Source organism: Crassostrea angulata, chromosome 2, assembly GCF_025612915.1.
Source record: "Crassostrea angulata isolate pt1a10 chromosome 2, ASM2561291v2, whole genome shotgun sequence".
NCBI lineage: Eukaryota > Metazoa > Mollusca > Bivalvia > Ostreida > Ostreidae > Magallana > Magallana angulata.
Genome location: NC_069112.1, coordinates 40,922,748 through 40,935,743, shown reverse-complemented (window position 1 = coordinate 40,935,743; position 12,996 = coordinate 40,922,748). Strand labels below are relative to the sequence as shown.

At 32.5% G+C, this 12,996-nt stretch overlaps 2 protein-coding genes and 1 pseudogene across 2 annotated transcripts; 2 read left to right on the top strand and 1 right to left on the bottom strand.

Annotated features, from left to right (window-relative positions):
* Nucleotides 1-1,345: 1,345 nt before the first annotated feature.
* LOC128172442 (P2X purinoceptor 7-like) lies at nucleotides 1,346-3,601 on the top strand. Its single transcript, XM_052838239.1, has 5 exons — nucleotides 1,346-1,618; nucleotides 2,315-2,545; nucleotides 2,682-2,930; nucleotides 3,017-3,281; nucleotides 3,462-3,601. Exons 1-4 carry the CDS (start codon nucleotides 1,604-1,606, stop codon nucleotides 3,278-3,280), a joined length of 759 nt encoding a protein of 252 aa, XP_052694199.1. The 5' UTR covers nucleotides 1,346-1,603; the 3' UTR covers nucleotide 3,281; nucleotides 3,462-3,601.
* Nucleotides 3,289-7,589, bottom strand: LOC128172388 (uncharacterized; annotated as a pseudogene).
* A 3,649-nt stretch (nucleotides 7,590-11,238) lies between these two features.
* Nucleotides 11,239-12,969, top strand: LOC128172481 (uncharacterized). Its single transcript, XM_052838274.1, has 4 exons — nucleotides 11,239-11,422; nucleotides 11,687-11,773; nucleotides 12,489-12,588; nucleotides 12,765-12,969. Exons 1-4 carry the CDS (start codon nucleotides 11,239-11,241, stop codon nucleotides 12,850-12,852), a joined length of 459 nt encoding a protein of 152 aa, XP_052694234.1. The 3' UTR covers nucleotides 12,853-12,969.
* Nucleotides 12,970-12,996: the final 27 nt, after the last annotated feature.

Here is a 12,996-nt window from a genome sequence, read left to right as displayed (position 1 = left end):
CAGGTTCACAAAGTACAAAAACATGATGAAATTATATTTTTTAATACAAGCTGTGAATATATTTATAACCCCTGTTGATGCAATTGTACAAAAGGCACGATATCTGTATATACTTACACTTCAAATAAATTGAATTTTGCAAGATCCTATCAGTAATTCAGTGCAGAAAATATATTACTTTTAGAAATAAACAACCATTAATTAAATGAACTACCATAAAACTGAAACCTCATCAAAATAATGATTCAGAAGCTAAATAAAAAAAAAATTATCATTAGACTTTAAACTGTACACTTTCAACCTGGTCAAGATACTTGAACAAAGTTTGATAAAAGGAGTTAAAGACTTGTCAATGCAATCTTGTATTTACCAGCATTTCCCTAAAAAAGAATTCTCCTTAAACCTTATAGCATGAAAAAGCCCCCCTTCGTTTGGGTTGCATGACATCCCCCCCCCCCCTCTTTCAGGAATTTTAATTTTGTATGGATTAAATAACTTATACTCTTTCTTTCGACTATTTTTTGTAAACATTTCTGAACAGAATTATTCGAACTTGAAATAAACAAGTAAAGTACTTTTATTGATCAAACAACAACAAATAAAAAATGAACAAGTCAGTACTTAGAAAGAAAATCAAACCCATTGAATAAAAACCTTCTATACATTCCTAACAAGTTGATAGACAAAATTTAAATGCATAATATCATGTTGTGGAGGGGTTCAGATATTACAAGTAACTGTTACAATAACCATGTTCAAATCCCAGATAATTAGTACGAAATTTTGCAAATGTATAATCAGTTTTATCAGATAATAAGAAAACAAAATAGTTCTGATATGATATGGAAAAAAAGCTAGGCACAACGTCAATAGTATAAAAAAAAAAGAATTCATTAAATTATCAAAAATACAGTCCATAAATGCGAATATTAATACATGTTGATGTTTATTTGCATACAACAGTAAGATGATGATGAGTCAACTGAATTTTGTTTTAACTCTGAAAATGAAATATGTTTTATGAATATAAGCATTACGAAGACAACTTCACTTTTATAAGTTTCCTTGAGTGATAGATATATGCTAACAAGAAATTCGAAGTTTAATTTATCCTGGAATTATGAATTATGACATGCGCAATATATAACTGAAATTTAATATGCATTTTCTTCTTGAAATTATGAATTCGTTTCTTAATCTGTTTAAGAATTTTTTTTTTAATCAGCAGAGCTGAGGATTTTTCTTACCTACAATGGTAAAGTCGAAAAGTTCAATATATATCAAAAACAGTTTAAGGTACATCAATACACAAAAATATTCTCATTTAAAGGGATAGTCTCTAAGTTCTAGGTGTATTTTTTTAAGGCAAGAAAATAGAAACTTCATGTGTAGAATGCATAATTAGGACACAATTTATTGACAGTTACATCAAAAGATGTTTGTTAATTAGTAGAATTAAGTAAATACTATCACCCGTGTGTGAAGTTGTTTAAACCTCATTATCGCTCGGCATGATTTCCGAAGATAGCCGACTTCGCGTGAAGATGCTGACCCCCGACAAAGTGATGTTATCATTTGCACTTTCGTTGCTGAGAAGCCCAAAATGGAGACAGAAGAGGTAAGAAATTTGTTATAAAAGTTTATTCAAGTCTAAACTTTATAAAATAAACCTTAAACAACGGTTTATATCTGTTAAAACACAACTCTTTCTGAACTTGGTGACCTCGATTAATTTAAATATGTGAGGGGCCTCACAAGGGTGAACTGAATGAATACATCAATGTTTACAAAATTTAAATACAATGCTTGTGGGTTTTTAACATACAATTTCAGCAAAGTTTTGATAATTTTACATTCCTGCTACATTTCAAATTAATACACATGATAAATATAAGATTGTGATCATGATAGTATGGTAAATTTTTGAGTAATTTTGCATTACTGCTATATTTTAAAAATCTAAACATTACTCTGTGATAAATAATGGATTGAAAAGCTGATGTATTATATTTAAATTCTCGTTATTTATTAAAAATCAATTTAACAATTACTCTACATAATAAAACTAAAAAAGGGACAATATTTCTGAAAGTATTACAAAATACTTGATATATACATTATGATATTATATATGTGCATGGATATAAAGTATGTGTGTGTTAATTGATATAACATGTAAAGTTGGTGATTAAATCAAAAGATGTATGCAATCAATAATGACATTGTAGAGTAGACATGTACATTTTTATATACATGTATATATTACCCAGTAGTATTTTTTATATCCAAAGAATATATAAACAATTTCTTTTAGAATTTCAATGCATCATCCCAGAGGTCTTCCTCCCCAGAGTCCTCTTCTTCCTCAGATTTTAGGAGGATAAGGGGGCGTGGCAGAGGGCGCCGAAGAGGAAGACGCCCTGGAGGTGTTAGAGGAAGAGGTGTGCGGGGTGTAAGGGGAGTGGGTGCTCGAAGACGAATTAATCAAGAAGCCGCTGCTGAAAGAGTTGCTGCTGCTAGGGAGCAGAGAGATATTCAGCTCAGGGTGTGTTGAAGTCGAAGATATAAGGCAATCTTTCACCTTAATTCTGATTTTATAATACACATAAATGTCAAAAGCATTAAAGAGATGCCATCTTTTATTGCTTGTACAATTCTCACACTTCTATTGTTATCTTTAGGCAACTATTGCCACACTTGAAGAACAAACTCTGAGGAACCTTGTTGGAAGGATATGTGAACGGGACCCAACTTTTGTTTTTGATGTTTTAAATGAGGCCTCACAGAATGAAAGACGACAAGGATACCACCCCCAACCATCAGATGGTGTTCCGAGCTGGTGCACCTGCAACCACTGTCGAGAGATGCCCTCAGAAATTGAGAAACTCTGTTGTGGACAAACTCCAACAAACTGCTTTTCAATAGTTCCTGTAAGATCTTAAAACTTATGTACCATAGATTGAATATACTGAACTTAATTAAACTCTGTACTAAACAATGTTTATCATGTTTTCAGGATTTTCAAAGGGTTGTCCTTGATGACCTTGTCTTACTTGTAGCAAGACGCTATAGAGAAGACATCATAGCTGCAGCCCCTGATGCAGATTTGAACAGAGGGAATAGACATGCAGCATATAGGCAGTTTATCCTTTGGCACCATGGCCATTTAGGTGCAAGAAACCGTAGGGTAATTCCCAGCTGTTGTGTCTGGAGAATCAGGGACAAATTTCCTGATACTTTTAGTCAGTATAGAGGATTTATTGGGGGCAGACTAGGATAAAGTAAGCAATCTAAATATGCAATAACTTACACATGTGATCAGTACAAATTTATTCATTTTTTTAAAACTAAAAATAAAGTAATCATACAATAATGTTAAATTGACATGTAGCCCTTTATATCTTATGTTTCTCCAATATTAATGTCTAGTCATTAAATGAATCTTGACTTCTGTTCTAAAGCAAGCTGATCTGTTGGTGGTGGTGGGAGTGGAGCCAGGTGAGAGGACAACCTTCTTGGATCATCTGCTTCCAGTACCACTGGCTGGTTCATCCCCATCTCATCTGATACCCTGGACAGAAGAATCTTTTTAAGCAGTGATGGCATATATTCAAAAGCTTTCTTCTCCTTTACAGGGTGAACCGCCCACCTGCCACTTTTTTGTTGTAACTCCTCTGAAATCTAAACATATGTATAAAAATTATCTGGCTTTGATTTTTATTTTAGTGTATGAAAAAGTGATTACAATCTTAAACCAATAATAAAATACTGAGCATATGTGTTTACAAGTAGCTTACTGTGTTGAGCCATCTTTTTTAACAAGAATGTTTCTGTTGATATGGTGGTTATGGTCCAGGGCAGCAAGTCGATTCCTGCATCTATATGTGGGTGGGTTATAAGAATGTCGCTTGGAGGCATATGCATTCACAAGATTCTGAAAATTTTCCAGTTCTGCTGTGCTTCTGTAATAAAGAAATTGCATAAGTACTAGTTTTGCCAGCAAATTTCAAAACTTAATCAAGAGATATTAGAAAACTAACCTGCAGTTTAGATAGTAGGTTACATTGTTCTGGAGACGTTTATCTAAAACAATCTCGCGAAGGGCCACATGAGCTGGAGAATCTTTTTCTAACCATCCTTTTGTCCGCTCTTCAGTCAGTGGTCCATGACTGCACTCATTAATGTTGCTGTAGGACAAAACCCAGCTATGAACATTTACTGTATGGTGTAGGATTCCTATCCAGTTCCCCTTCAAAAAAAATTCTAGTCAATTAATTAAGACCAAATTTTAAATTATGTTTCTAAAAGTCATCAAATTTAATACAATGTACCTGAAAACTTACAATAAACTCTTCCTTTGTGTTGGAGATGCTAGCTGTGAACCAATAATGGTTGACAACATCCTTTGTCCATGACAGTAGATCTTTCTTGCTTTTTTCTTGGCCAACCTAAAAGGTATTTAAAGTATTCAAACACTGCAAAAAGAAGTTTTAAAAAATTCTGATGAAAAGTATTATTCAATAAACAATAGAAAGTATAGTACATTGAATAATATAACTACCTTGATGATTTTTTTTCCCAAGTTTTTTGTCCCATGCCAAATATCAAAAGAATGTCTTATGTTTGGGAAGTCTTTTTCTGAAAAATATAAGGTATATATTTTTTTTTAATGCATAATAAAGTACCGTAGGTTCATGAAACTTTAATCTTACAATAAATATGACACATAATAATATGACAACTTACTCATTACTGAGGCCACTTGGACATGTGCATCAGTCACAACCTCAACAATCCGTAGTCCCTCATCGAGAAGAAAGCGCAAACCTTGAACAAAGCAAGCCTTCTCAAGATTTGTGCTTTTCTTCTCTGTAGCACGCTTGTCCATGGTGAGAATGTATAATATGGTCTTTGTATCATACTCCATAAAAGTGTATGAACAATATTGAGCTGTGTGACCAGGGCTATCCATTCTACCATCCCCTTTAATGATTACAATGCAAAGAAAATTAAAAATGCATTTGAATAATAATAAAGTGTTTAAATGTACCTATAATTTTCTTTAAGGTGGGTCACTACACCGTGAAATATTTTCTCAAATCAGAAGAAAATTACTTGATTATGATAGATATCATAATGGATAAGGAGTATATTAGTCTATTCGGCAAAAAATGTGCAATTTTGGATGAAAAATTACATTTTTAAAATTTTCATTTAGTTAACATGACCAAAAGCTCCATGAGGATTCGAACTCATTATCTGCGGTTCAAAAGCCCAATACTTTAACCACTGAGCTACAACTATATACTACCCAATTGAACGATATAAACAGTTTAACCGTGTAAATCGCCATCTTGTGATGTAGTGTCTCAAAAAGTATAAGTGTAGTGAGGTACCTTAAAAGGTAACGCACATATTTACCTAAGATAACTATATCTCTTCCGCGAAACTGGTCAAAGACCGTTTCTTGATGCTCTGTCCAAAATTCATCAACAGCTGGAATCAAGTAGGTTCTCTGTATTTTGTAAAAAGAATTTTTGCTGATAAAAGGAAATTTCATGAATTTGGCCATCATTGAAACTTTCTGAAAATTGCTTCCGGAAAGTAAAATTGAAGAAGAGAGCATAAAATCTCCTAGATGCATTCCTCTATTTAGGACAGGCTGTGAGCACCATTGTTGTACTTGGTGTCCTTCAGCACAAACCTACAAAAATTTTAATGCAAATTAATACATGTATGTCAGAAATTAAACACATTTAAACCATGATACTACTGTATAAAGTATTTTATGCATACCCATTTTAAATAGAGTGCTGATCCCACAATAGCTTTTTCCACAGACACTTGTTTATTGCACGATTTAATTTGACAATTTTGCAGGTAATGCATTTTAGCCAGTGTCAGTATTTGTGACAGATAAACAATGAAGGGTTGATCTTCTTTGGCGTCTTCAACATCCTCTTGTGATAAAATTTTACTAACACCTGGACCTGGTTGAACATCAAAATCAAGTGATTCCTCATCAAAACCTTCCTCATCCTCTGATTCCTCAATCATGGCCTCAGTTTGTGTGTCCTCTCTAAAATTAGTAATAAAATTTATTATAAATATGATTGAAAAGATTATTATCATTTTGAAAATGTCATGATAACTTTTGCCAAAACACACCTTATTGTCATAATGTAGCTCGGTTCATATTCTTCGTCAGAGGAATCCTCAGAATCTTCACTAGTGAAGTTTTCTGTCCAGCAAATTGAAAGACTACAAAAAAAAAATAATTTTGTTATTTATATCACTACAAGACAGAAAATTGACTCATTCTGCATTATATATACTTACTCTGAAGGATTTAAAAAACTGTTTAAAGTTTTCTGTATTTTATCAATTCTGTTGAATTCTTCAACACCGGATAAATCTGAATTTCTGAAAAAAAAATCAAAATCATTATTTCAAGATTGTCTTTACGAATTGTTATTGGGGGGAAAACAACTATCTAGTTCATCATATCTGTACCTGTTCTTTTCCTGGTCTGAAGAAATTTCAGAAACATCTGAGAAATTTGGTGAAAAAATTGTAGCTCTAGGTCCTGGAGTTGATGTTTTAGCATTCAACTGGATTTTCATTTTCTTTGCAGAGTTTTCTACTGCAAAGTTTTCATTTCTAAAATCATAATTCATAAACTTTTAATTTGTATAATGAATTTATGAAACCACACTCACCCCACTCCCACCCCTTCCATTAAAATACCCAAACCATACAACCAACCCCCCCCCCCCCCCCAAAAAAAAATAATAACACAGACAGATTGAGCATTTAGAGTTTTAAGTAAAAGATGTGTTTGTTGGTTCATGTATAAAATGCACTTAAAATTTATTTACAGACATATTCTCTCTCCTTGGATTATTATTAGCGATTACCCTCTATGGGCCCCTTTCAATCAGCTTCAACTGTATTCGCTATCTCCGATGTGTTTACAGTTTGTTTTCATTTGTTAATCCTCTTAGACTCTTAATAATTGCACTCATAGATAAAAATGGGAGATAAAGATGCTTTCCAAGTCTTAATTCCTTGCTCACAGATAAGTATCTATTCAACAATTTTGTGGAAATTTGGTTTTTCAAACTTACCGATCAAGCAAGTACTCTGCAACATCAGCATGTGATTTTAGCTGCAAAGTCTCCTTAAGTTCCATCCACCGATCATACTGCTCACCTATAGCTATTCTTCCTTGATTATATTTCGAAACAACCAGGCTCCTGTGTCGTTTTCTGGCTGAATCGGTTAAAGTTCGCTTTCTCCCACGTGTTGATCTCTTCTCCTCTGACATCTTCATCTAAATGACCGGCGGTCAGTGTTGCGCACTGTGTTCTACGAGCAGGGTCAGCAGGGGTCTCAGTGAATAGAGCATAGATAAATGCCGAATTTTTGTGTGGATGACAAAAATTCAATCCGGCACTTTGTTTATTGAATTAAAAAAGATAGAGGTAATATTTTTGGTGCAGGCCATGACATATCAGTGTTTTTAGACATGGACTATTAATCCAAATGCAAAAAAATGAATCTTATTTTTTTCATATAACCTTAGAGACTATCCCTTTAACTGATTTTAAAGTCAGTATGCCATGCCTAGCAATTTACCAAGCCACCATACTAACTAACAATGGAGAGGACCAAGTAGTATACAAATCAATTAACATTTTATTCTTAAAGCTTGAACGACATTGAAAAGGGGAAACTTGTTAAGTGCAGTCTTAATTAGTGCACTTATGAAGACCTACTGTAGATTCTTAATCAAACGTCCATGTGAGTTTGAGAAAAGCTCTACTCGCGGTTGTTTTTTTTTTTACATTTTAGAACAATAGGAATATTGAATAAATATTGGTGCTCGTGATTCATTACCTCGCAATACGATTAAAAAACGCTGGAATCACAAAATAAAGTTCTTTTATAAATAAGGATTCTACGGCCCAGTTGTATTGTCATAATTTGAAGATGCGATTTTATCTTTGTCATTGTGTACTTTTTGGAAAAAAAATGCCTTGAATAGAGTGCTCATACACTTTAAACAGATGCTCTTCTAATTGTCTTTCCCTGTGTACTGTAGTTGTATGATTCAGCAAAAGGAGCTCCATTCCACAAGTGATTGACAAACTAGGTAAAAATCTTAAATTAAATCAGCATGACTGATGCTTGGAGTTCATTCTTCGTTTTTTTAATATATACATTCAGGATGTTGAATGTCAAAAAAGTAACAATGAAAATAAATCTTATTATAGAACCGTAAAACGTTTAAACAAACCTAACTGTCATGAATGTTTGTTTTGTTTTTGTTTTTTCTAAAAGTACATTTTAAATTTAAGAGAAACACGTTTTAGAGAGCTGCAGTTTATCAAAATGCATTATTATGTACACATGTTTATCATTTAACGTATTTCCATAATGAATAATTATATTTTGAATATTTGTAAATACAATAAAAAGAGCATAACCATTAACTTTTGTTATCATATCAAGTTTTGATACAAATATAACATTGCATATTGATTTGATATAGTTTGTAACAAAAGGTTTTCATGACTCAAGTTTGACATCTTTGTTCTAGCCACATATGGTTTCAGATGCACAGGTGTTTTAGCCTGCAATGTGGATAACCAAACTAACGCAGCAAGTGCTGCAACTAATTGCGTAGGAGTATAAAAAATATGCATGTCATTTTTTTCTGAATAATGGTCAACAATGATATCTGTAATTTATATTTTATAACACCAATATTTTGACATTGCGTATTTGTCAACTTTTTTTTTCATAGTGTAAACGAGCATTATTTATATAACATTTGGGACCCTGTATCTCGGTTTGAACTTGACGACTGACAACTGACAACATGACAAAATTTTCGCTCACCATTTATATTCCTCAGGTAAACGTTTTTGTATTATATAACGTATTGTGTGTAGAGAAGATGTACCTTTAAACGAGGGGGCGGAAATGGCCGAGACTGGCATCAGAAGATGAACGAGCTCAAATATTACTCTAAATATTTCTATCATTGTTTATTTGAATTATTGCACCGATTTTAATGATTAAACATGAATTGCTGGCGAAGCTGTACTTTGACCGGTCGGAACTCAATATTGAAACCACGAGTACACTATCCCTTTCCATAAGGAGGACGGCAAGGATTTTACACCAAAAAGTAGAATGCGATCAGTATGAATTAAGCTTTGCTGATTTGATAGGGAAATACATTCATTTTCATTCAAGATCATCTTAAACATTAAAAAGGGGCCTCTGACATATTTAGCTGCAAAACATTGCTGCCTCATCCACCACCCTTCAGGGGATCTATTAAAAAAAAACAAAAGAAAAAAGCTTTAGACCTGTACAATATGTTTTATGCAAAAGATTGTTTTATAGAGAAATGGGTCTATTCAAATACCCCTGAACTCCATGAACGATGTCACACCTCAAATTTTTTACCAACACCACCAGCCAGATTCACTGGTCTATGCCACATACCTTCCATGGCAAGACGCTCTGGTAGGCAGCCCAACACCCCTTAACGTATATGATAGCTGATTAGTGTTTGTATAATATATAGGCATAACAACATAACTTACATACACACATAATATTACATAAAAACCTTACACAAGTTATAAGTTAATTACGATACTTGCTGACAGTCGATGTCCAAGTAGAACATATATGAGATGATAAATTGAGCAGAGCAGAGTGAATTTTAACGCAATTGAGTTTTTTAAAAAAACAGGTTCAAATATTATTGATGTATTTATCCATAAACTGATGCAAAGCCCTTAAAAATATTTAAATTTGTACGAAAAATTACGTGTAAAGCAAGATGAAAAAAAAAACGGCGCGTTCTAAGTATACGGCACCGATTGCAATTATATTTTTACATTCTTTCATTGTCTTAAATTTTTCCTTCATTTTGTTTGTATCGATCTATTGTTAACGTGACTGCTTTAAAAAAAAATATAGGTATATTTTTATTAATTCTTTACTAGAAAATAAATAAAATGAAGCAATAAATAAAAAAAAATTAATAAAAAATTATTAACACGTGTCAAGAACTTTACTTCTTATTAATAATTTATATAAATCCCCTCTTCAGAGTGCCATTACACTTTGATCAGGTGATCCTCTCGTGCACTATAAATGTACGATTTTGATACCAAGCCACATTCCACAAATGATTGACAGACTACGAGAAATCTAAAAATAAATAATGACTGATTATCGTGTTTTACCTTTTTCCTAATTCACGAAAAGAATGCTGTATGCAAGTTAAGAAAACAGATTAAGAATAAAATGTTGACTATGAAATATGATTTTTTTTAAAGTGTTTATATATAAAAAAATTTATTCCCAATATTGATGAAAAATAAGTATGAAAAAAAAATAGAAACTAAAAAACAGCATGCAAATGTTTTTCACTTAATTCAGAATGATAAAGCTTGTACATGTTGCACAAATCAAATGTGTTTTTTTTCACAGTTGTACTCGATACAAATATATGTATAGAATCAGTTTTTGATGAGAATGGTAAAAGTGCATAAGATATTTGCATCAGACAGTAATGAGGTGTTGAAATAGAGAATAACTGAAAGAAAAAAAAACCGAAAAAATGATGGTTTTCCCCATTGCTTTAAGCTTGAACTTTTAAGGATACGTACATTTGTACTTTTGTTTTTGATTAAACAAATTACAATTTTTCTAGATTAATTAGAGGTAATTATACAAATCATCCTTTTTTCCTCCTATATAAATAAAGAACACTGGCAAGGAAGATAAAGGATTGCCTATTGTGAAATAGAAATGTAAGTAATAACGAATCGAAAATAAGTGACGTTTAAATAGTCTTTTAATGTTTGTAAACTGTTAGTTTATAAAAATATGTTCAAAAAAGTAGTAAAAACCGAACTATTAACGTCTACTTTTTTATTCGCATTTTATTACGTTCAAATGTTTAGTTAAACTCAAAATCTTCAAAATTATTTTAATAATGTGTTGACTTGAGATAAAATCTAGGATATTGTGACCCCCCCCCCCCCCCCCCCCCCTCCACCCCCAAAAAAATAATAACATTTATTAGACTGCGAAAGTATAAATTGAATCACATAGATCAATATGGTATGAATCATTTATTTTATATTTCAGCATCATTTGCAAGACCAAATATTTTTGATCATAATCTTGAGATAAATTAGTATCACAATGGACCTTCTTCTGGCTTTGATTTTATTGGTAATGACATCAAGCGGACTTGAAGCGTTTGAAACACATCGCCGTATATGCCATTCAAACGAGGTAGATGTTGGAATTCGCAAGGCATCATGGGAACCTGTTGCGATCCATACGTGTGTACCTGGCCCTCGAACACATGAATGTTTTGCAATTGGTGAGCTATGGAATTTCAGAGAAACACAATGTTTTAACAATAAAGTTTTTTAAATGCAGTACATATATGAAGTTGTCTATTTGCAAATTAAAACAAATTGATAATTTTATCGCTTAATGTATTTGAATGTAACAGGATAAATTAAGCTTAATTTTTTTTTGACATAATTCAGATAGTATAGACTTAAACATTTACTTGTGATTTGTACATTGTGTTTTTTATTCACTAGAGTAACTGATAACACTAGTTTGATATTTTTTCTAGTGGGTACTGATGGTTTCAACTGCACAGGCGATTTTCATCTGCAGGGTGGATTGCCTCATCAACGCAGCATGTGCTGTAACAGATTGAGTAAGTGTCGAAAAACTTCCACTTTTTGGTGGGGGGGGGGGGGGGGGGGGGGGGTCATCGCGTTGATCCACTTAAAGCCCAATAATAAATTACATGTAACATGTCATATTATAAATAAGGGTGTCCTGCACAATATATTTAAAAAAGACACAATGTAAGGCTTTCATTTATGTACAATATATTTGGACAATGTGATGTACTTCAATAAAAACAACTTGCATGGGATATCTTGTTTAATTTAAGAATGACTTAAATTATTATATTATTAACACTAAAATAGAAGTTGTTACAAAAAATATACGCTTTGTAAATCGCAAAAGCGTAAACTACTCCAAACACTCCAACCAAATTACAGTAGTATACAATGATAAGCTATTTGAATCTGTCCTTATATTTTTTACGTTGCTATTAATTGTTTAAAAAAAACGTTCGTTTGACTTTGTACAACTTTAAAACTTTACCTCTGATGGGCTGTTAAGTTTTTTTCGTTAGATAATTGTGGCGTTAGTAATATTTTTATGTGAAATAATCCAATTCTACAAGGAAGCTTGTTATTTCTTTTTAAAAAATGAATTTCTTCACATCAACCATTAGTAAAAACTTTCTCAAAGTAGGTAAACTAGAACATTGTTATATGCATTTTGTTAAGAATCAAGGAACGTGATTTATCAGTAAGGTGATTTGTTTCCCTATCAATCGGTTATTTTTCTTGTAGATCACCAATTGGTCGGGTGTACACTGCCTTTAAGATCTTTCTCTTTTCAACGGGGCTTTGACATTCAACTTGGAACCAAAGTAATTAGAAGCATCAAACCGTACGTACTTTCGTATACTGTCATATTAAAAGCTTTTAGAGGCTTAACATAAATTTATTCAATTGAACTCGACTTTAGACTTTTGTATGCTCTTTATTATAATTGACAAAATGGAAGCTTGTTCAGGGCTTTACTGTTTGTAAAGTAAGGTTTATAGTTTCAGTTCTGTATTTCAGGAGCCCAACACAGAGTGATATAACGGCATTTCGGGTAGAGATTTGTAGTCTTTTCCCTCCAGCATATGACCCGTTTTTGAAGAAGTGAACAGCCAAAGCATACTGAATTGTTTTTAAACAACTCTGAAACCAGTGAAGTGTGACGACCAATATCAAAATCAGCAAAACTTTTTGGAAATGTTTGATCATAAAATACATCAGTAATGGCAAAAAAAAAATGTTTTTTTAAAGA

What these genes read in the sequence shown, in the direction of transcription:
- LOC128172481 (XM_052838274.1), top strand. Translation starts at nt 11,239, where the DNA reads ATGGACCTTCTTCTGGCTTTGATTTTATTGGTAATGACATCAAGCGGA. An exon ending in ACATGAATGTTTTGCAATTG is followed by an intron (nt 11,423 to 11,686) that starts GTGAGCTATGGA and finishes TATTTTTTCTAG; the next exon opens with TGGGTACTGATGGTTTCAAC. An exon ending in GTAATTAGAAGCATCAAACC is followed by an intron (nt 12,589 to 12,764) that starts GTACGTACTTTC and finishes TCTGTATTTCAG; the next exon opens with GAGCCCAACACAGAGTGATA.
- LOC128172442 (XM_052838239.1), top strand. An exon ending in AGAGAGATATTCAGCTCAGG is followed by an intron (nt 2,546 to 2,681) that starts GTGTGTTGAAGT and finishes TGTTATCTTTAG; the next exon opens with GCAACTATTGCCACACTTGA. An exon ending in ACTGCTTTTCAATAGTTCCT is followed by an intron (nt 2,931 to 3,016) that starts GTAAGATCTTAA and finishes TCATGTTTTCAG; the next exon opens with GATTTTCAAAGGGTTGTCCT.